Source organism: Phasianus colchicus, chromosome 1 (genome assembly GCF_987193195.1).
Source record: "Phasianus colchicus chromosome 1, bPhaCol1.hap1.1, whole genome shotgun sequence".
Lineage (NCBI taxonomy): Eukaryota > Metazoa > Chordata > Aves > Galliformes > Phasianidae > Phasianus > Phasianus colchicus.
In genome coordinates, this window is record NC_143436.1 from 181,468,890 (window position 1) to 181,489,404 (window position 20,515).

General features: G+C 41.1%; 2 protein-coding genes across 6 annotated transcripts in view; one reads left to right on the forward strand and one right to left on the reverse strand.

Annotated features, from left to right (window-relative positions):
- ATM (ATM serine/threonine kinase) overlaps window positions 1-111 on the reverse strand; it is a 59,269-nt gene extending 59,158 nt beyond the window's left edge. For all 3 annotated transcript variants that reach the window (XM_090133889.1, XM_031606206.2, XM_090133890.1), the window contains exon 1: window positions 9-111. The gene's annotated coding sequence lies outside the window, so the exon portion shown is untranslated. The remainder of the gene's footprint in view (window positions 1-8) is intronic.
- NPAT (nuclear protein, coactivator of histone transcription) lies at window positions 106-19,284 on the forward strand. Of its 3 annotated transcripts, none has more exons than XM_031606203.2 (18): window positions 106-286; window positions 3,211-3,329; window positions 3,683-3,743; window positions 4,922-4,994; window positions 5,460-5,500; window positions 6,575-6,805; window positions 7,276-7,360; window positions 7,604-7,736; window positions 8,354-8,445; window positions 8,524-8,611; window positions 9,677-9,773; window positions 10,244-10,375; window positions 11,117-12,808; window positions 13,976-14,091; window positions 14,191-14,299; window positions 16,101-16,158; window positions 16,575-17,730; window positions 18,621-19,284. In XM_031606203.2, exons 1-18 carry the CDS (start codon window positions 250-252, stop codon window positions 18,696-18,698), a joined length of 4,398 nt encoding a protein of 1,465 aa, XP_031462063.2. In that variant the 5' UTR covers window positions 106-249; the 3' UTR covers window positions 18,699-19,284. The 3 variants fall into 3 exon arrangements, with proteins under 3 accessions (XP_031462063.2, XP_031462064.2, XP_089990017.1); XM_031606204.2 differs by having other exon boundaries at window positions 10,244-10,369; XM_090133891.1 differs by having other exon boundaries at window positions 7,279-7,360.
- Window positions 19,285-20,515: the final 1,231 nt, after the last annotated feature.

Genomic DNA, 20,515 nt, shown 5'->3' on the forward strand with positions numbered 1-20,515 from the left:
CCCCTCACCTCAGGGCGGGGGCTGAGGGCCGGGGGGCGCCTCGCGCGCAGCGCCGGGAGCGGCGTGCGGGGCGTGCGGGCGGACCTGGAAGCGGATACTCGGGCCGCGGCGGGTTCCGGCGGAAGGGGCCGGGCGCGGCGCCGCTCGGCGGAGTTTCCGCGCCTTCCCCTCGGTGGCGGGGCGGTCGCGCTGCCCCTCGGGGAGTCGTGCCCGTCGCCCGTCCGCCCAGTCCCCCGGTGTCCCGCCGCTATGCTGCTGCCGTCCGACGTGGCCCGGTTGGTGCTGGGTGAGTGAGGGAGGAAGGCGGGAGGGAGAGCTCGGGCGCGGAGCCCGGGGCCGTACCCCGCGTCCTCGGCCGCTTCCACGGCGCTCCCGGGCCGCGCTCGGGCTGTCAGTGCGCCGCCCGAGGGCCGCGGGTGGCCGAGCTGGGGGCGGGCGGGCAGCTAACGGGCGGGGCGGTAGGGCGTCCGAACCGACCCGAAAGACCTGAAGGCGGGGGTTGAAGGTTCTGCTGTGTGTGCCGCCTGCGAGGCCGCTCTGAGAGCTCAGCCTCTGGGCAAGGGGTGTTTTCAGGACTGAGGCAGCAGAGCGAGCTATTTACGTGACCCCGTCGTTTGTTTAACGCCGAAGATGAGAGCAAACGAGGTGAGAGCCGCGTTTTATTTGAGGGCAGTAGGGCATCGGCACGGCTGCCCGGAGAGATGCGGGTGCCTCATCCCTGAGGTGCAGGTTGGATGGGGCTCTGGGCAGCCTCAGAGTGGGGCAGCCCCGTGCATGGCAGGGGTTGGGCTGGGTGGGCTTGAAGGTCCCTTCCAACCCAACGCATTCTGCGATACTACAGAGCAGGTGAGCAGTGAGCAAGCCAGTGAGGTTTTCTGGCATTTTCCTTTGGATTTTCCTTCAGCTGTCTATTGTTTTCCTGACCCAGAGCCATTAAGGCTGCGTCTTCAGTGTTCCTCCAGCACAGTTTAGTTTAAATTCCACCTGAAATGCATATTGCTGCTATCTTGAGAACTGAGGCCATGAGGATGGGTTTTATCTATTCTGATGTTAAGCAAAGCAACAGAAGGTTTCAGGAAACTCCATGCATTTTGAAAGGAGATTTGAAACGACCCAAGAAAGATGAAGATTTCTCCCTGAGCTTTGCTGTAGCAAGTTGGTTGAGTTACACATTCCTGGGCAGACAGCTTATCTGTCAGGCTCTCAGACACCCTCCATAGAAAATCTTGGCTACATCCCATGTATGAGGAATGGTCCATCCCAGCTCGTGTTGGCTGTGGCACAGTGCATGCATCGTGTGCACTGAGCTGAGCAGCTCAAGGTGTGGAGCGGGTGTTCCCTGTAGTGAGCTCTGCTCCCCATTAGGGATTCCTCCTCCATGAGGCATCGCTGAGCTGTGAGCTGGTAAACAAGCTGACAGTGCAGTGCTTCCAGCTGAGGATTTGTTTTCTCTGGCTTTCTGTTGATTTGAAGGTTGGTGGTAGTTGAGTTGATAAACAAGTCTTACATATAAGATAAGCTCACCCAGAAGAAAACTTGTAAAAAAAAAAAAAGTATCTTTTTCTAAAGTACGTGAGCATCAATTGATGCTATGAGTTAAGTGTTTACATTTCTTAAATAGAGCAAAATAAGGAATCATTCTTAGTTCAGAAGAAACTCCACATTTTTTGCTTTAATTTAGTTTTGGCAGTGTTGAAGATTGTGTAATATTACATAATTATTAAATACATGCACGAGCAGGTAAGTTCCATTACCCAGAGAATATTGATTCAGCCATTTCTGGAGGTTGGAAGGCCTCACTTTGCAGGAGGTTCACAAGCATTCAGTCATCCCATGTGGTGATTTAGTAGTAGATTCAAGAAACATTGCAGCTTTTTATGTGTCTACATGATTTGGATGGGAAGAACAGCCATACCAGCACATATCCAAGCCCTGTCTGCCTAATACCTTGCCCTCAATCCTGGCCAACAGTGGATGGGAATAAGACCAGCATATAATTATATTTTCCCAAAACACTCTTATAGCTTTTAGCAAGTTAATGGTTTGAGTGTTTTCTAGCAAAATGTGGGTGAAGAATGAAATTGAGTGGCCCTTTTATTTCCACAGTACCACCATCACCACTATTTGTCAGGTAAGCCAGCTCCTGCATTGTGGTTGCACCCATGGTGGTTATTCCCAGACTTCAAAATGTGCTTATTGTTTGGAAACCAGAGTGTGGGCTTTTTGTGTCTGGAATGTGGTGCCCTTTCCAGATATGTTTGGATCTGCTAGAAGATGTTTGTTTTCATGCAGATTTCAAGTCAGCATTTTTCTATAGGTCTCATTGACCTGAGGCAGTCCATTTGCAGGTTCTGTGTAAATCCATATGCTGATGTATATATATCCTTCATTGTCTAATTAGGTTTGTATTTTAATGCTTCTTGAAAATATTTCATGTTCAGTTCTGTTACAGACAAGAAAGGAAAGGCATTTTCCTTTGTGGCTCTTTGTTCTCAGCTCCTTCATTCAGATTGAGCTCTTCTTATCTTTTATAGCAGTGTTATAGCAGTTGACAATCAAAGCAGGACTTGAGAAGCTTGATGAAAGCAGATTGTATTTGCTGAGGATTGTAATTTTGGAAAAGTACATTTTTTTCAGTGTGCATCCTGTTATGGTAACTGTCAAGTCCTGGGGTGTATGGGGTGTGCAGATGCACCTCGTGCATCTGTTCCAAATGAAAATCATAGGAATCGAGTGAGGAGAATGTTTTTATTTTGTTAACTTTTGTACAACATATTTGTGGAAAAAAGTTGAAACACTGTTCTGTCAATTGCACGTTCTACCTGTTTTAGAACAGGATATGTGCACAGAGTTGCACAGTATTCCTTTTAATGGGGATTTCCTCTAGAAGTCCTCTTAACTTTCAAACTATGCTGTTCAGTCCGTGTGAGTTCCGTGTGTTGATCTCTTGAGCCAAGGATCAGAAGTTGCCAGCAGTGCCTCCTTCCAGCCTTGAGTTGTTTGTAACCACAGTGGAGTATCAGCCATCTTTGGTGTCCTTTCTGGTTTTAAAGGAATATTTTGCAAGGTGTATGTTCTTTTAAACTAACTATGCATCCCCATCCAGCATAGAAATCCACCGCTCTGCACAGCTGTATGTGTTAATGCTTTGGTATCCACTCAGGAGAAGAAATGTATGAAATATAATGGTTTTTATCTGATCTGTTGCAGGGTATTTACAACAGGAAAAGCTTCTAGCTACCTGCCGTGAATTTATTTTAGAAAGCTCTGATTTGAAGGAATACGCAGAGCACTGTACAGAGGATGGGTTCATTCCAGCCTGCTTGCTGGTGAGTTTGTTTTCTGAACAGTAAGGTAAATTGTGTTCTACCAATGGTAAAGAATATTAAGGTTTTCCAGTGTAACGATTGCTTCTGAAATGCTGTTGAAAATGATGTGAGGTGAAGATGAGTTGAGGATGTGCAGGTCTGACTGCAGATCATTAATTTCAAATTTTGTGTTCGTTGTTGCATTTTGTGACATCGGTTGCATTCTATGTGGTTTGAGACAGCTCAGCACCAACAGCTGAGGGTCAGCAGTGTTAGTCTTCTGAAGAGCTGCTTAAATGTGATGTGATACAGCAGATGAAGAGTAAGTTATTAGAGAAGATTCTAAAATCAGTGTGTTTTTCTTTTTTTTCCAGTCCTTGTGTGGAAAAAACTTGACAACTATTCTTAATGAATATGTAGCCATGAAAACAAAAGGTAAAGCTTCAGAGCAAAACTCTTAAGTTTTTTCTTATTTCTCTGTTGTGAACTTCCTTGAGGGAAAGGAAATTTCTCCACCTCTATTTGGATGTAGTGCAACTTTCTGTCTGTGCTGGAAGATTTCCCTGTTATGTAGACAGCTATGAATTAGAACATTGTTTTGTGAGCAAATTGTCTTTGGAGTTTCCATACTAGATATTCTGACTTCATGTTTGAGTGAAGCACAAAGGTACAAGAAAGTGTGCAGAATGTGTAGGGTTGTGTTTAAGTTGCGCTGTTTCCTGTGAGATAAAAACCAAGAAGAATCCTGTGGTATGAAATGTTTTTTGTCTGGTTTTTAGAACTGATTAAAATAAGTCTGAATAAATTAATATTTTATATGAATAGTAGAAAGAGAGTTAGAGCTTTTCTTGTTCAAAGTTTAAAAGCAATTACTGAGCTTCTGCATGTTGCTTAGTCTTAACGTTTTTTATACGTGTTGCATGATCAGGCTGTAGTAGTGTTCAGGTCCAAGACTTGCAATTTAAGAAATGTCATGTTTGGATTACTTTTTAAAATATTGGTCTTTTCATGCTATGTTTAATAGGAATGGTAGCTCAGGCGGAAACATACTTCTTTCATAGCAGTTTCACCTTGGCACCTTGAAAATAGTATGAATGAATCTGCTTGCTTCCTTTCATTTACACTTGAATGTTCTGTACTTTGAGTAGCAAATGTTTTTACTTGTTTGTGCACAGAATAAAGCCTGACTTACAAAAGGCCATATTTCATGTTACAATCTTCAAAATCATTCAAGTGGTTTGGGAACATAAATCCCACTTTGAGAGCTGGGGAAGTTAGTTTAGGTTAGCGTGTGTTTGCCCAGGTACCAAAACCACATGCAGGTTCTGTTGGGAAATATCATCTTGAACATCTTTCCCTCAGTTTCATTTAGGCTTCTAAAACTGAGAACTGCTTCCATGATGAGTGTATATTTGTATCAAATCAAGTTCTTTAAATTAGGAGTTGGGGCTCTCTAATTAGCAGAATACTGAGAAGACAAATAGATAACTACGGTTAAATATACTTGAATCATCCCATCGTAATTAGTTTGAATGTGATTTTACTTTTTCTCTACATGTTACCTGTTGTAGGCACTTAAAATGTGTTTCTTATTTTGTTATGGTTTACTTCAGAAACAACAAATGAAGTTCCAGCGATGATGTCATCTCTGTGGAAAAAATTAGACTATACACTTTCTCAGATAAGGTAATGCAGTTTTGCAATCGAAAAAGTAAATTGTGCCGTAAGATTGAGACCCTGCATTGCTCAGCTCTCCTTATCATTGTATGAGAATGGTTTTGCTATCTATTGCCTCTGAAAGATGGTGAAAGAGAGAGGTATGGGAGAGCTGGTAATTATGCAGACATTTCAAGATAACGCCCTCGTTATCTGCTGCTATGGTTTTATATGTGGCCTTCCAGTCATAAGGCAATACATTATGAGTCATACAGAATCCGAAACCACTGTGGTTACTTGATCAAAAACCTAACACATTCTTCATTTGAAGAATCTGTGTCCATTGTTTAAAAGTGTAAAAGTAAAAATCAATAGATTTCTGAAGAAATGCTTGACTGTGAGCAGACTGATGTTAACTGTATGATGCCATCATGATGCATAGTTGAGTGCTTCCAGTGTGCTCCATTCATTTATGTCACCTGCTTTATTTTCTAGGAGCATGCAGGGCTCCACGGGGTTTTCTGCTAATCAGAGGAGTAAGTATCTGAACCATTCGTGTGGGCTCAGTTGGCTTTATGTTCTAATGATCTGTTTTGGTGAAAAATAAGGGAATGCTGCAGCAAGCAGTAACTCAGCCTTAGTCTTAAAATATTGCCATATCTCTACTGCAGCAGTTTTTAGCATATGACTGCTGTCTTCAGCACAGCCTGTGGATTACTGTGATGGTCAGGAGACCAAAAAGAAAAGCTGAGCTGTTTGCAGGTGACTCAAAGTGTCAATATGGTGTTTTCTTATCTGCTGAAATCTCTTTTTTTTCCCTTTAATGCTGTTCAAATGTTTAAAAACTACTGCTTGAATCCTGAAGCTGTTGACTTAAGTTTGTGGTTCACAGAGGAACTGAAAATGTAACCAGTCTTATTACGATGTGTTTCCAGTGAATGAAGTTTTAAAGATTATTTTCATATGAACATACATCAAAGCAAAATATATTGTTCTTTCTAACAAAAAAGACATTTGTTCTGTTGAGAATTGTTTCTTTCATTGCAAAAACTGCTGAGAGAACTTCTAAGGGCAAAGTTATTTAACTCGAAAATACATTTTTTACTTTGTAGCACTATTGAGTAACCTGTATGAGAAAAGGGAGTGTGAAATATAGGTAATAATTATTTTTGAATCTGAGATTCACTGGATTGGGTAGCATTCTGTTGTCTGAATTTGCCAGGTTTGGTATGATGAAGAAATACAACAGATAGCCTTGTCTTAGCTATTCCAGCTAAGGTCAGTTATGAGTTACATTTTATGTAGTGAAATGTCATTTTGGTATGATTTGTTCCTGTAAATGTTTAAATAGTGGTATGAGTGTGGTTACAGTGTCAATGTAAGTTGCCTGTACTTGAATTCTTTTGGTTCCAACCTGTAATGCAGAAGACAAAGATGAGAGATGCTTACTTGTTGAGTTTCATAAACTAATTGTTGAAGCACAGAAAAGTTCCAATGAAGCATCTGTAATTAGGTCTAAAATTATTATATTCAAAGACTGCTTCTTGGAAGTCAACATCCTTTTTAAGATTGTTTATCGTATATTTTCATCTTGTCTTTGTTATCTCTAGCACGTACAAGAAGTGGAATTGTAGAAATGAAACGACAGAGAATGCTTCAGCAATCAGCTCCTCCAAATTCAGGACTGTTATCTGTAGCCCCTCAGCCAGGACCACAGTATCTCTCTTCTACTGTATCTTCTCAAGTTATCCACAAGCCAGCAATAAGTCAGAGTATATCGCAGGCAAGACTGAATACGTTGTTTGTTCACCAGCCACAAGCCCAAGAAAACAAGATTGGCAGTAAGTGACACTTTTGTTTTTTCTTTAAAACATTTATGTCTGTAAAGTCTGGATATAGGTGGATATTCTTGTAGAATTGGGGCTAATCGTCTGCCACTGAAAAAGTTTTAGAGAATGTCAAGCTCTCCATAACAATTAAAGTGATTAAAATAAATGGAGTGCCAAAAGAGAAATGGCTCTTGCAAACTTGCTTGCTAACATGGGTTCAGAAATCAGAAGTGCATCAATTTGTCATTATTTGATTATCTGTAATCACATTCTCCCAAGACACTTGTAGCAGAGAAAACAACATTTTTTTCAGAGTTTATTTAAAAGGAGTGGTTCTCATTCTCATGATAATACCAAACTGTTTTCAATTAATTCCATGGAGTTGATTGGGATGTAATAAATAATGTGAAGATTTCTACACTGTCTTAAGAATGTCAGTGGAAAAAATATTTATGTTATTGTCTCTTTCTGCCTTTATAAAGCAGGAGATTTCATACACATTCAAGTTCCAGCATCACAAGAGCGAAAGCTTCACTCAAACTTGCTTTCTCCAGGAAGGAGAAAAAGGTAACCACTTCTTTTAGATCATGTAGAGATTTTGCAGTGCTGTAATCCTTAGCATAAGTGAAATGCAGTTTGTCATTGTGCTGTTTATCCACAATGTCTGTAGATTTCTAACTTTTATGAAGTCAGACACAATGTATACATAAGAGATAATGAAGCGAGTGTTAGATTTTGTTGTATTTCCAATATGTGGTTAATTTTATGTTGATTACAATCTTACATGACAAATTGCCTGGAATGTTTCAGTGAATCTCAAAAGAGGAAAAGTGTGGCAACGTCTGGACCTCCTGCAGGAAGTAGAAGTTCTCAAGATCCTGATGAAGTAATAATAGAAAAAGAAAGTGAGCCTCTTGAAGAGTTTATAGATGGTAACTTCCCAGTGAGTATATAATTATGGAAGGTATTTACATTTAAGAACCAACTTCAGACTAAAGAGAACTACATTTTTGTGTTGTTTGTTGTAGGAATTACAGAAATTAACTTCAGAAGCTAAAATGTATTGTTTTATATTTGAACTCGCTCTGTGTATTGAGCTTGTGAGTATAGCATGTTTAGGCAGAGTTTTGGTATTGTGGTTTTTTTTTTTTTCCTTGACCTATTGACTTTGCTAAGACACATGTGAGCTGTTAGAATACTGTTATTTTTTAGCAAAGGAAAACCAGAAAGCACAGTAAGTCTTGCTGTACTTCAGGAGAGCAAGAGTAATGCTTGTGATGCTTTTCATAGAGATGTTGTGCAGTCATAGATGGCCTGTCCTGGTGGACAGTTAAGATACTGCAGTCAGAGGTAAGTCAGCTTATTCAGAAAGAGGAGGAGTTTGTAACAGCAACAAAAGAAGTAGTTAAAGTAGAGCTTGTCATCAGTGTCTGTAGTTTCAGAGAGTGTTTTGTATATTGAATTGATTGTTTGATTTTACAAGTAAGTTGGAAATTTATGCTTCTTTTTTGATGATGATAAAAAATAAAAAGCTGACTGCTTTAAAACTCTACTTTCTAGCAATTGATTATTGAAAATGCCAGAGAAAAGATCCTGAGCAACAAATCCCTCCAGGAAAAGCTAGCTGAGAACATTAACAAAATCCTGGGCAGGTAATAGAAGGAACCTCTAAATTTCATGTGCACACTTATTTATTTTTGAGTTCTGAACTAATAACTGTTCTGTTCCAGTGATGGCAATGTCACTCAGGCACCTAAACAGGCAGAAAGTGGCCCAACAGAACAAGAGACTTCAATTGATGAAATCCTTGGACTTCAGGTGGGTCTGGATTGCCCTTTTTACATTTCTGAAGATCAGCTACCTCAGAATGGTCAGTAATGGAGACTTTGCTGACCCTGTGCCTACCTTTTATCTGGCGTTGTCCTCCTCTGCTCTTTCTCCTTCCCCTCTCTGTGAAAGACAGCTAAGCCCATCTAATGGATAACTTCTGCCCAAGGGACAGTCCCACAACTTCCCTTTATAATCATCATCTCTTACCTAGTTGTATGGTGGTGAGCTGGTTCAAGGTCTGAACCAATAGGCTACTTACTGACCTTTTGCTGGAGTTAAGTTTTAGCCAGTTAACACTCTGAATTCATTCTTCACTGTGCAGGGCAGTGGAAGCACGCAGCAGGATTGCAGGGCAGGGAAGTGGGACCATTTCTGGCATATCAGAGAGTTGTAGAGGACTTAGAAGATTTCCTGGAGGTCATGGCAGATGACCTGCCATGTATTTTGTATTTGAATTCTTGAAAAGGCACTGAATGCCCCACTCGTTGTCTTCTTGGGCTGCTACCAAAGAAGTCAGCCTAGAGCAAGAACCTTAGAGCAGTGTCCTGTGCAGCTATGCCTCCCAGCTGCCTGCCACAGAAAAGTAGTCATGTTGTAGAACAAAATGAGTGGATTAAAGGAAACTGTCTTTTGCATAGTGTTGTCTTACAGATGTATGCAAAAACAGGAAATCAAAGTTAGTTTGGGGATTTTTTGCCTGTGGTTGGGTAGTGCGGGCTTACAGTATTCACGTGGTCTATATGAGCTTCCACTGTACCCTACAATTCAGTCTTTCTTAACAAAAGCTTGTCATTATTTAGAGAGTATCCCAACATGCATGTGAAGGCTGTGACATGTGACAGAAATGTTGGGATTTTTCAGGGCTTTATTTCTTCAGTTGTTAATATTTTTTACAGACACGAAATGCGTGGCAGAAACATTTCCTATGTTTGTCTTCATGTTTATGTGATGAACAGAAGTAACAGAATTGAAAATAAGATGGAAACGATTCTTATCCGTTTTTCTTTGAGCTGTGAAAGCAATTGTCTAACAGTTCTGCATGTCTTGTCATAGGGTGAAATTCATATGTCGGAAGAAGCTATACAGGACATTCTGGAACAGACAGAATCAGATCCAGCTTTTCAGGCGCTCTTTGACTTGTTTGATTATGGTAGGGTGTATTATTCCAAATTGTACCACTGTTATTAAACATCATGAATTATGATATTTTTTTTCAAGTGTTCCTTGAGGAAACAAAGGTAGTTCAGCAGACCTCTTCTGCATGAGAAATAGACTGTATGGCATCTGTCTCCTGTAACTTGGTATTGGATTCTGGCAAAGATGACTGTAAAGTACAGAGGATTCATTTGGCTGAAACTTTAGACTCTTCTGATATAAAGGATGATAGTTCATCTCTGTTTTTCAATTCTGTTGTGTTATTTTTCTATTTGATCAGGAATATCCTTGCATAAAATATGTTTCTGTACTATTGCTGGATTTATGATGAGTACAGAGTTTTTGATATGTTTAGGGTAGTGTTTCTTGAACTAGAAATCTACATGCTTCAATTAAAATGCATTAATTACATTTGTATTTAAAATAATATATTTAATCATTCATCATACTCTATCTTGAAAATAGGGAAGAACAAGGTAAACAAGAATTTGCCTGCTGGTATTTCTGGTCAGAGTGGGGTAGAAAACACAATCCTGGTGGATGCAGATAACCTGGAAACACTTGAAAGTTCTTTAGGAACAGAAGAAACTAGTAAGTGTAGGTTTGGTTGTTTTTTGTTGTCTGTTGTTGTTTCTTATGTGGTTTTTTTCCCTCTAAAATTCCTTCTAATCTGTTCATTTTTCATGATGAAAGTATTTCCAGACAGTTAAATTTTACGTCTCAAAACCTTAATATTTTCAGTGCTAATATGCCATCTGATGTTTACATTGTATTGTCATATGGATGCACTCAGTGTGTAAGAAAGTTTCGGGCTATTAAATTTTTGCAAGTAATACTTGTTACGCTCCTATATGAAAGCAGAATATCTGCAAAGCTTTTCCCAATTCAGAACAAAGATTCTATGCAATTTGCACTGTAGAGCACATAAAGATAATATTTTACATCTAACCTTAATGCTCTTTACTGCCTATTCTGTAATGTGTTGGTTAATTGAACCCCAAAGTGGCCTTACTCTGGACAAGAGGTTTGTCTGCTCCATTCCTAACAACTGTCAGTCAGTAGCAGGTATTGCAAAAATGCCAGTATTCAATGAGCCACTGACTTCTTATGTGTATGCTTATGATTTATGCTCAGACTGAAATACCAGGCTGTCCAATCTGTGTAATCTAACTGTATTTTTCATGTACTCTCCACGCAACTTGGAAGTAAGGAGTAGTGTTATTCCTACTTCATTTTATGTGGATCAGCTTTCCACTGAAGTGATTAGTTAACTCTAAAACCCCTAAAATTGTCATTCGTTGTAATAATTGTGGAACCAATTTAGTCTCTGTTTTACAGGTGATAATTCTAGAGAAATGCTATCCTGTAAAGGTTTTCAGTTGGAAGAAACATCATGCACCTTGAAGAACCCTGTTAATGATGACGATATGGCAAAGAAAAATGCAACCAGTGACCAATTGAATGGAAATTGTAGGCTAAGGAAGGAGGCTGACGTACTTAAAACCATTACCCATGAACATATTGGTGAGCTGGAAATTGCTTTTGACTCTGTGCCTGTTCTGACTGAATCTAACAAGAGGCCAATTTCTGATAGCGAACGTCGTGAACACTGTCAAGATTCTTATGGTAAAAAAGACTCATCCACACTAGTACCTGGGAGTGAAAAATGTATGGAAATTGAAAAAGATACACTAAGTCATAGTGCTCAAAGTAGTCCTAATTTGGAATATGTTCATTCTGGTAGTCCGCAGATTCCTTTGGTTTCATTGGAAGAGGGTTGTAGAGCTGGTGAGAACAGAACACGGCCTGCTAGTAAATGTCACTTTTCACCACACACATCGATACCTGAAAAAACACTCACTAAAAGCCCTCCTGATGGAAGCCCTGTTCACAGTGCCCTGCTGAGAAAAAATAATACATCAATTTCTAGCCCATCAGCAGATTCAGGAAAAGAACAGGCTGTAACAAATGAGACAGCTCCATTACTTAATATTTCACAGGAGAACTTGAGCCACCATACTAACCAGCAAGATCAGAGTGTGCAGTCAGACTGTGCTGCAAAATCCACAGTGAATGTGTTGGATCTTGACAAAACAGAGTTGCAGCTTGAAGCTGCTGGTACTTGTAAAAAAACACAGTCAGATGATCAGCATGCACTCGATAACCCTAAGAAAGACTTTAACCTCCCTTCAGGACTATCGAACTCAGAGGGAGCACAAGTGGAAATGCAAGAAACTTCATCTTCTGCAAAAGCAGATACTGATAACATGTATTTTTCTTCCGGTGATGATGCGTGTACAGAAATTTCTGTAGTATCCACTGAAAATAACCTTACTACATCTGAAATGTGCCGCTCTCCTCTCCCAGAAACTGCTTCCTCAACAGATGAATTGAGTACTGAAGCCAAAAGCACAAGCGGTGTATCTTCCAGTAGTCAACCGATGGATGTTGATCCTTCTAATATCATGTCCCTCAAGATCATCATCAGCGATGATCCGTTTATTTCGTCAGACACGGAGTTAAATAATGCTGTTTCCAGCATCACAGGAGAAAATTTGCCAACAATAATATTGTCATCTCCAGCCAAATCCCCGAGCAAAACTGCAGGCCTGTCCAAATGTTTGACTTCAGAAGACACAGAGAAAAGTGCGGAGTCAGCTTTGGCAGAGCAGAATCTCCTTGTGCTCAGACCTAAGGATCCTGTGGTCACCGCAGTTAACACTCAGAATGAGGACTGCACTGTTTTTTCAGTTGCAGGTACAAGTAATATTTCCAAGGAAGGAGGGTTTATTCAGTTGATGCCGGCAACAAGCACAGCTTTTGGCAGCGCAAACAACCTGTATATAGCCACCTGTGTGACTGATCCAGCTGCCTTAGGCACAGCTGTAACTCCTTCCAATGTGGTTGTACTGCCCAGCAGCTCTGTGCCTCTCGCTGCCCAAGCGCCAGCAGTCCAGCAATTACGGACTCCTCCTAGATCCAGCAGTACGTTTGCAGGAAACCAGGCTATCTCCCCAAACTTCCCACAAGGTAACTTCACTATTTCAAAAATGGTGTTGTGTTTCATTCTTCTGTAAAAGTAAGCTGAATTTTTAAACGTTGCTCTATCTGCTCCTTGAAACTAGGAACTCGTGAGCGTGTGCTGAAATTAAATAAAAGCCATGGAGAGTCTCTGGCTGCTATGCGTGGTAATTCTGTGTGATAGAATGCAAACAATAGGTACTTCCACTAAGCATCAAAAGGAACTATTTGATGTTCATATTTCTGCCTTTAATTCAAAGTTCAAGACTTAAGATAGCTACATTCTACTACTTCATTTAATTTTGAGCCATTTCTCAGAAAAAGGAAAAGTGTTCGATTAAAGGAGCCTATCAAAACTAATAATGACACCTGTTTTCTAGACATATATCTTCTATATATTATATTTTCTATATATATATACATATATTTTCTATACATTTCTAGAAATGTATAACAAGGACAATGAAGATTTTCAAAAAAGGCAGAGATTTTTCTGCCAATGGTTTGGCTGTGCATAATTCTAAGGAATTCTGCCTTGAAGCTTTTATTTTCACTTCCACATGTACGTAGGTCGCTCTGAATGTAATGCCTCTATTTATTTCCATGGAAACTACAACAGAGCACTAATTGGTAGAGCAAATTTTCAGCTATGAAGCACTATTTTCAACATAGTCACTGCCATTAGCTCTGCATTTTTGTCAGCAATGAACAAGAGCCTGCATGTCACACTTGTAAGTCTACTCCAGCAGATGTGATCAACTGTTTCACTGTTGCTATGACCACGGACCATGATGTTGCTAGGAAAAAGTTGCTGCCCACACGGTCCACTTTTCACTGTGCTCACAGCCACTGTTGGTCTCTGTAAACATTCAGCAGGTGTTGATGGATTTCCACTGGTGACATCATTTCCATGTGTGGGAATTCAATGGCAAACCTTTGATCCATATGCACTCCCGTGTCAGATGCCATTGTGTCAGACTGCCCCTCTGCTGCCATCTGTCACACAGCAACAAAATGCCACGGGTTATTGGTGGGAAAGTTCAATCTCTACTGCAATACCACCAATATCCACCTCTGACATCGTAGGCCAACATCATAAAATAGGAGGCATTACTTCTGGAGCAGCCCTTTCATTTTTGTTTCTATACAATTGTAATACTTTGATATGTTTTTTAGGTTCTGCCATTATAATCACATCTCCAGTGCAGCCTGTTTTGCAAGGAATGGTGGGAATGATTCCTCTCTCAGTAGTGGGACAAAATGGGAATTCCTTCTCAGCGCCTGCCCGCCAGGTAGCCTGTCACAGAACAGTCTGTCTCCTTTCAAAATTAAAGCTCAAGTGATAAGATTTCTTTTCCTAAACTGTAACTGAATGTTTTGATTCTTCTAAGGTTTTGCATATGCCTGTAGCTAATCCAGTCTGCAACAGAAATGTCCCAAAACTTCCCATCCCACCCAAATCACAAAAGATTCCTGGAGCAAGAAACAAGACCAATGCAGGTATTCACTTTGCATTCTTGAGGAGGGCAGAATACAAGTGGAGGTTCTAAAGACGTATGAGTTCTGAGTAATAAATGTTTATAAATAGTTTTGTAATTATGTGTGTGTGTATAGATATATAGGAAAATATTTAATAGAGGTGTTGCATATTTGTATTTTCTTTAAAAAAGCACTCTGTTTTCTCCTTGCCGTTTCAGTTACACACTTCTGTGTATTGATTTCACTGCATTGCAAATTTAAAAAAGACCAGAGTTAGAGCCCCTACTTAGTATTGAGGAGGGGTAAAGAATTTAAAATCAAAAATATGAAATAAATTTAGTCACGAGGACAGGCTCTCTTCCAGTTGGGGAGGATTTCAACCACTCTGATACGTGCTGGGAAAACAGCAAGCTGCAAGCAGTCCAGGAGACTCCTGGAGTCCACTGAAGGCAGCTGTTTGGTTCAGGTATTGGACAGTCCCACCAGAGGTGAAGTGTTGCTGGGCCTGGCGCTCACTAACGTGGAAGAGATCATTAAAGAGGTTAAGATAGGAGGCAGCATGGGCTGCAGCGACTCTGCCCTGGTTGAATTTGTGATCTTGAAGAACATGGGCCTGGCAGAGTGGAGTCAGGACCCTGAACTTCAGGAGAGCAAACTTCAGCTGTTTAAGGAATTGTTGGATGAGATCCCCTGGGAATCTGTCCTTAGGGAAAATGGAACAGAACAGAGTTGGCAGCACTTTAAGAATGCCTTTCTGAGAGCACAAGAGCTCTCCATCCCCTAGAATAAGAAATCAGGTAGTTGAGTAAGGACCTGATGGCCAGGCTAAGGAAAAATAAAGTATAAACAATGGAAGCAGGAATTGGTGCCCTGGGAAGAATAAAGGGAAGCTGTCTGTCCATGCCTGGGGCCCCAGTGCAGGAGGGATGTGGAGCTCTTGGAGGGAGTCCTGAGGAGGTCACAAACATAGAGCACCTCTCCTGTGTAGACAGGTTGAGAGAACTGGACTTGTTCAGCTTGCAGAAGAGAAAGCTTTGGGGAGAACTCACTGTGGCCTTTCAGTACTTGAAGGGAGCTTACAAACAGGAGGGGGACCTACTTCTTACGCTGTCTGATAGTGACAGGATGAGGAGGAATGGCTTTAAACTAAAAGAGGAGATAAACTAAAAGAGGAAATTTAGGTTAGATGTTAGGATTAAGTTTTTCACTCGTAGGATGATAAGGCACAGCTGCCCAAAGAAGCTGTGAGCTCCCCATCCCTGGAGGATGGGATTCTGGGCAGCCTCAGCTGGTGGGGGGCAGCCCTGCCCATAGCAGAGGTTTAGGACTGGATGATCTTTAAGGTCCCCTCCAACCTAAGCCTTTCTGTGATTCTGTGACAACTTGTGCATTAGCCAATCTACCTTTTTTTAAAAAAAAGCTGTGGGCTTAAGCATAAAAGTGAAATAGAATGAAGCTGCAAATTAAGAAGAAATTGAGGATGGTGCAGTTAGTCTGCATTCTGGTTCTCTGATGGGTGACCAAGAGAGCTCCCTGCAGTTTCTTCCCTTCTACTTGGAAATTTTGGCTGTGCATTTCTAAGTCCAGCTCTATTGGTTTTGTCTTGCCAGACATCTGCTACCCACATGTAGATAGCAAGCTTCTTGGTCGTGCTCTTTGCTAATCTGTTAATCCGTATATTTTAAAGTAATGGAAAAATTGCAGGGCTTTCTTGCTAGATTTTTATTGATTCTCTGCCAGGTAAAATGTCATTGCACTACTTGTGAGATAATGTACTCCAAATAGTAGCAGTAGTCTACCAATGCTTTATCTCCTGTTCTAGGAAAACCGGTCCCGAGCGTGTCTGAAACGTCAACCCATATAAATGCTCGAACACAAAGGTAAGAAGTACCAGGCATTCAAAGCTGCTTGCTTCCTCCTGCCATGAATTTCTTCGTACAGCATTGTCTAGGAGGAAGGCAGCTTTTTGAACAATGGCATGTGTAGGATCCCTCATCTCTTTTCCCAGGTCGAAGAGCAGCAGCTTCCCTAATGGTACAGGCTCCGTTTCTTACCTTATTGTTATCCCTTCTGGCCTCTGAACTTGCAGTCGTTATTCCCTATTCTCAGTATTTTGTGTGTTGATAACATTTATTTATAGATTGAAAAGAGCTTTAACAAATTGAGGAAGTCAAAATGAGATGATATCATTTTGATAATTCAGCTTTCTGTTAATTTTAACTATCTCCAGACAGCTGAGCTGAAACTATGCAGTAAGGACAAATATGTTGCTGAAATATTTTCACCTCTTTTTCAGGACTGGAAATTCAGACAAGCTTATCACTGCAGAGCTAGGAAGGAAAGCGGAGGAGAATTTGCCTGCTGCACCAGCAGAGAGCACAAGCTCAAATTCGAGACAAGGTGAAAGTCACAGGAGAGTGCTTTGCTTTGATAATATCCTACCCGCTGCAGGTGGAAACACCCAAGCACAGACTGCTAAGAGTTTGCCCCAAAAAGAAAGAAATGAAAACTCTTCATTTGCTGTTGATTCGGCACCATCCTCTGCCAAAGCACAGGCAGCAAAGCGAGAGAAAGATAAAACGTTGCCTAGGATTCTCTGTAAGCCAGAAATTGCTGGCAACAGAAGCACAGCTGTGAAGGAGCCGCAGCCTGAGCGGAAGGTGGTAACTGCAGGGCTTCCCTCAGATCCCTTCCACAAGGCTACAGCAAACAAAGAAAATGAACTGCGAAGAGATAGTGATGAAAAACAGAAGAACCAGGACACTGCCAAACTGTCCAATGGCCAGCAGAGTGTTAGCTTATGGAATGAGAAGACAGTTGCTTCGGTGCAAGAACTGAACAAGAAGCAAGGGTCACTGTCAAATGGGAACAGCAAATCTTCACCGTCTGTTTCTCTCTCTTCAAAGGAGCCAAAGCGAGAAGCAGCTAAAGTTTCCAACCAAGGCCTTTGCCTGTCAAGTCCGTTCACCAAGCAGTGTGTGGAAATGTTGCAGGACATTCAGTGGCACAGCCCTAGTAGTAAAACAGTTGAAAACGGCGAATTGCCAGTGCCCCGTACCCCTTCTGGAGTTGGAGACAGGCATACAGATGACACCACAGATAGCGTACGAACCCCAACCTGCCGGCGTTTCAACGAGGACAGTGCAACCCCTAGAATCATGGTCCCTCCTGCCACACCAGACCTGCCTGCCTGCAGCCCTGCTAGCGAAACTGGCAGCGAGAACAGCGTCAGTATGGCTGCCCACACACTGATGATCCTGTCCCGGGCTGCTATTGCGAGGACTAGCACTGCAACTCCTCTGAAGGACAACACCCAGCAGTTCAGGTCTTTAAGGAGCACAGTAAAGAAGAGGAAACTAGAGGATTTGAATGAGGGTGAGAGAAATTCTCGTTCCACAAATAGGAAAGACCTCCAAAGCTCTCCAACACCATCAAAAAAGAAGAAAATAAAGGTAAGTACAGACACTACTGAAATCATGAATGCAATAAACATGTATATTGTTTATAATGGTTCAGAGGTATTAGTCCAAATCCCTGACATCCTATCTATGTTGGTTGCTAACACTGCCTCTTGGGCCCATTCTGAACTAACAGTTCTCTTAAGATGAGTGAACTCTTCAGATACTCATAGAATCACAAGGTTGGAAAGGACCTACAAGATCGTGTAATCCTCCTATTGACTCCTATTGACTGTCCAGTCATATCTATGGAAATCAAATAATTTCCTTTAAAAAATAATGAGTTTGTAAGTTCTAACTTCAACTTAAATTTCTAGATTGAATTTAGAAATCAGGCCAATTCAGACTACGGCTTTCTAAAATCCAAACTGCTCTTGCATCCTTATTTACTACTAGGACTACAAGCCTACATTTGGTGTATTCTCCCAGTTTATAGTCCAGAGAACCTTGCCTTTGACTTGAGAGTTTGGCAAATAGCAAAGGTGTGAGTGAGACACAGAAAGGTGATGTATGTCAGCAACCAAAAAAGGAGGCACAGTATAACTTTGTTACAACTAAGCAGCATGGCATTCACATACTCTTGACATATTCTAAGTGAAAAGCAGTCAGTAACTCATCGAGCAGGTTACCAGGGCTGAGAGGTGTGCCTGTTGGAAGTGGGGGGGCTGCTGCTAAATTTGAGAACTGAATTCCTGCCCACAGGCACGTGGTTTGTATGCTGCAGGTATACAGAAGTCTGTAGGCACTTTGGTATCTGATTTCTGAGTGAGCTTTGTGGAGTTATCTCTGCAAAGCACATGGAAGGATGAGGGAATGCTTCCAGACTGCTTTGGTACCCCCAGTTTCTCAGTATCTAATATAAGTGTTCTTTTCTTCTCCTACAGAAAAAGAAGCTCCCGAATTCTTTTCCAGCAGGAATGGATGTGGACAAGTTCTTGTTGTCTTTGCATTATGATGAATGAAAGAAGGTGAACTGTGATGATATAGAGCTAGGTATCGTTATTGCTGAGGTTTTGCATGAGAAATTAGTTCTGAAGGGTGAGTTGCACTTTCAGTGCACTGAAGTTTCACTTTATAGCAAAATCATGCTGTTTCTGAAGCAGGTTGCTAAGTGTAAATATTGAGTTGGTATATGTTTATTTTTGAAAAAGCACTTGCGTAATTATAGAGCCATTTAATTTGCAAAGTTGTAAATTTGTATAAATGTAATGTTAAGAAGTTGTATGTTTCCCATTACACCCCGTTGTCTGTGCTCTGCTGCATTCTCTGTTACCCATGGGAACTGCTTCGTCCCTTTGCACAGGTTGTGCATTTGAAGGCGGCGTTTGTAGTTCACTGTTCTGAGCCCAGGGTGGTTAACCTCCAGCTTCCCCCCCTTGCTGAATCCCACAGGAATTTCACCTTTGGCTCTGAATGGTTTGGACTCACCTGGAACCATCAGACCTGTGTTGTAAGGCTTTGAGGGAATGAACAGAAATACCCAGTATCTAAACAGAAGGAAACAAAAACAACCCAAAACCCACCCAAAGCATTTCTAATCTCTTGAAGGTTTTCCCAACCAGGCACTGAGATAGAGGGATTTCAATTTGTGTAAGCCTCACATGTTTACAGCGTTTGTTACACAGGATGTCTTTAATGCAAAATTATTTCCAGTATGAATACTTAAACTGTAGCCACAGCCAGACAAGGATTTAAAGTGCTCTACTGCAGACGTAAATTCTTTCATCCATCATTTGTACTGTTGAGAAAGCATTTGTTAGTATTACTTATCCTTTAGTGAGACACAGTAAAATTTGCACCTCATCTTTCTGTTTAACATAGGACTTGCTGTAGTTACAGAAACTCTTCAGGAGAAGAGCAGCTCAACCTGCATTTTATGTATTAACATTAGCATGGGAGAAAATGAGCACCCTAATCCTTGCTCTAATACCGCAGAATGCTCTCTTCTGGTGTCCTCCTTTGTTCTCAAGTTATTGAGGTCTTAAACAATGCAAGTTTTCTTGTAAGAGAGCTGTACAGCAACAGGGCAATGTTTCAGATAGTATACAAGGATTCCTAAGGAACCAATATTATGCAGTAGATGTTTATATTAAACCCATCCAATAACTAAATACTGCATAGCATTTACAGCTTGAATAAATATTTTTGTTTTAATAACAATTGTGTCTTGTTTAATGTTTTGTTTGTCAGCCAAGCAGTTTAGTGGATATTGTATGGATGTGTTATGGTGGTATTTGATCAGTCATTTAGTCATTTTTTGAAGTTGGAATTGAGTATTAAACACTGGATTCTAACAGCACTAATTCATAGAATAGAACCATAGAATGGCCTGGGTTGAAAAGGACCACAATGCTCATTAAGTTTCAATCCCTCTTCTATATGCAGGGTTGCCAACCACCAGACCAGGCTGCCCAGAGCCACATCCAGCCTGGCCTTGAATGCCTCCAGGGATGGGGCATCCACAACCTCATTGGGTGAAATTGCCAGGGACCAGAGCAAGAAAGCCAAAAAGATGTTTGCTACATGCCAGCCTTTCATGCTTAGTAGTACTGAATGCTGATGTGTGATATTTCTAAATTTATTTGCCACTTATTTAAGGCAGTGTTGCCCTTCCATAGGGCAGCCAATGTCCACTGCCCTTCACTTTCAGTGCATGTAATGTGGCAGCACTGAAGCCATGAATTATCAGTGTGCTTATTTATGCTTTCAAGAAAAAAGTTCCCAAGCTGCTCTGGTTGGGACAGGTGTTATTTAGAAGAACAGATAACAAAGTGTGGAT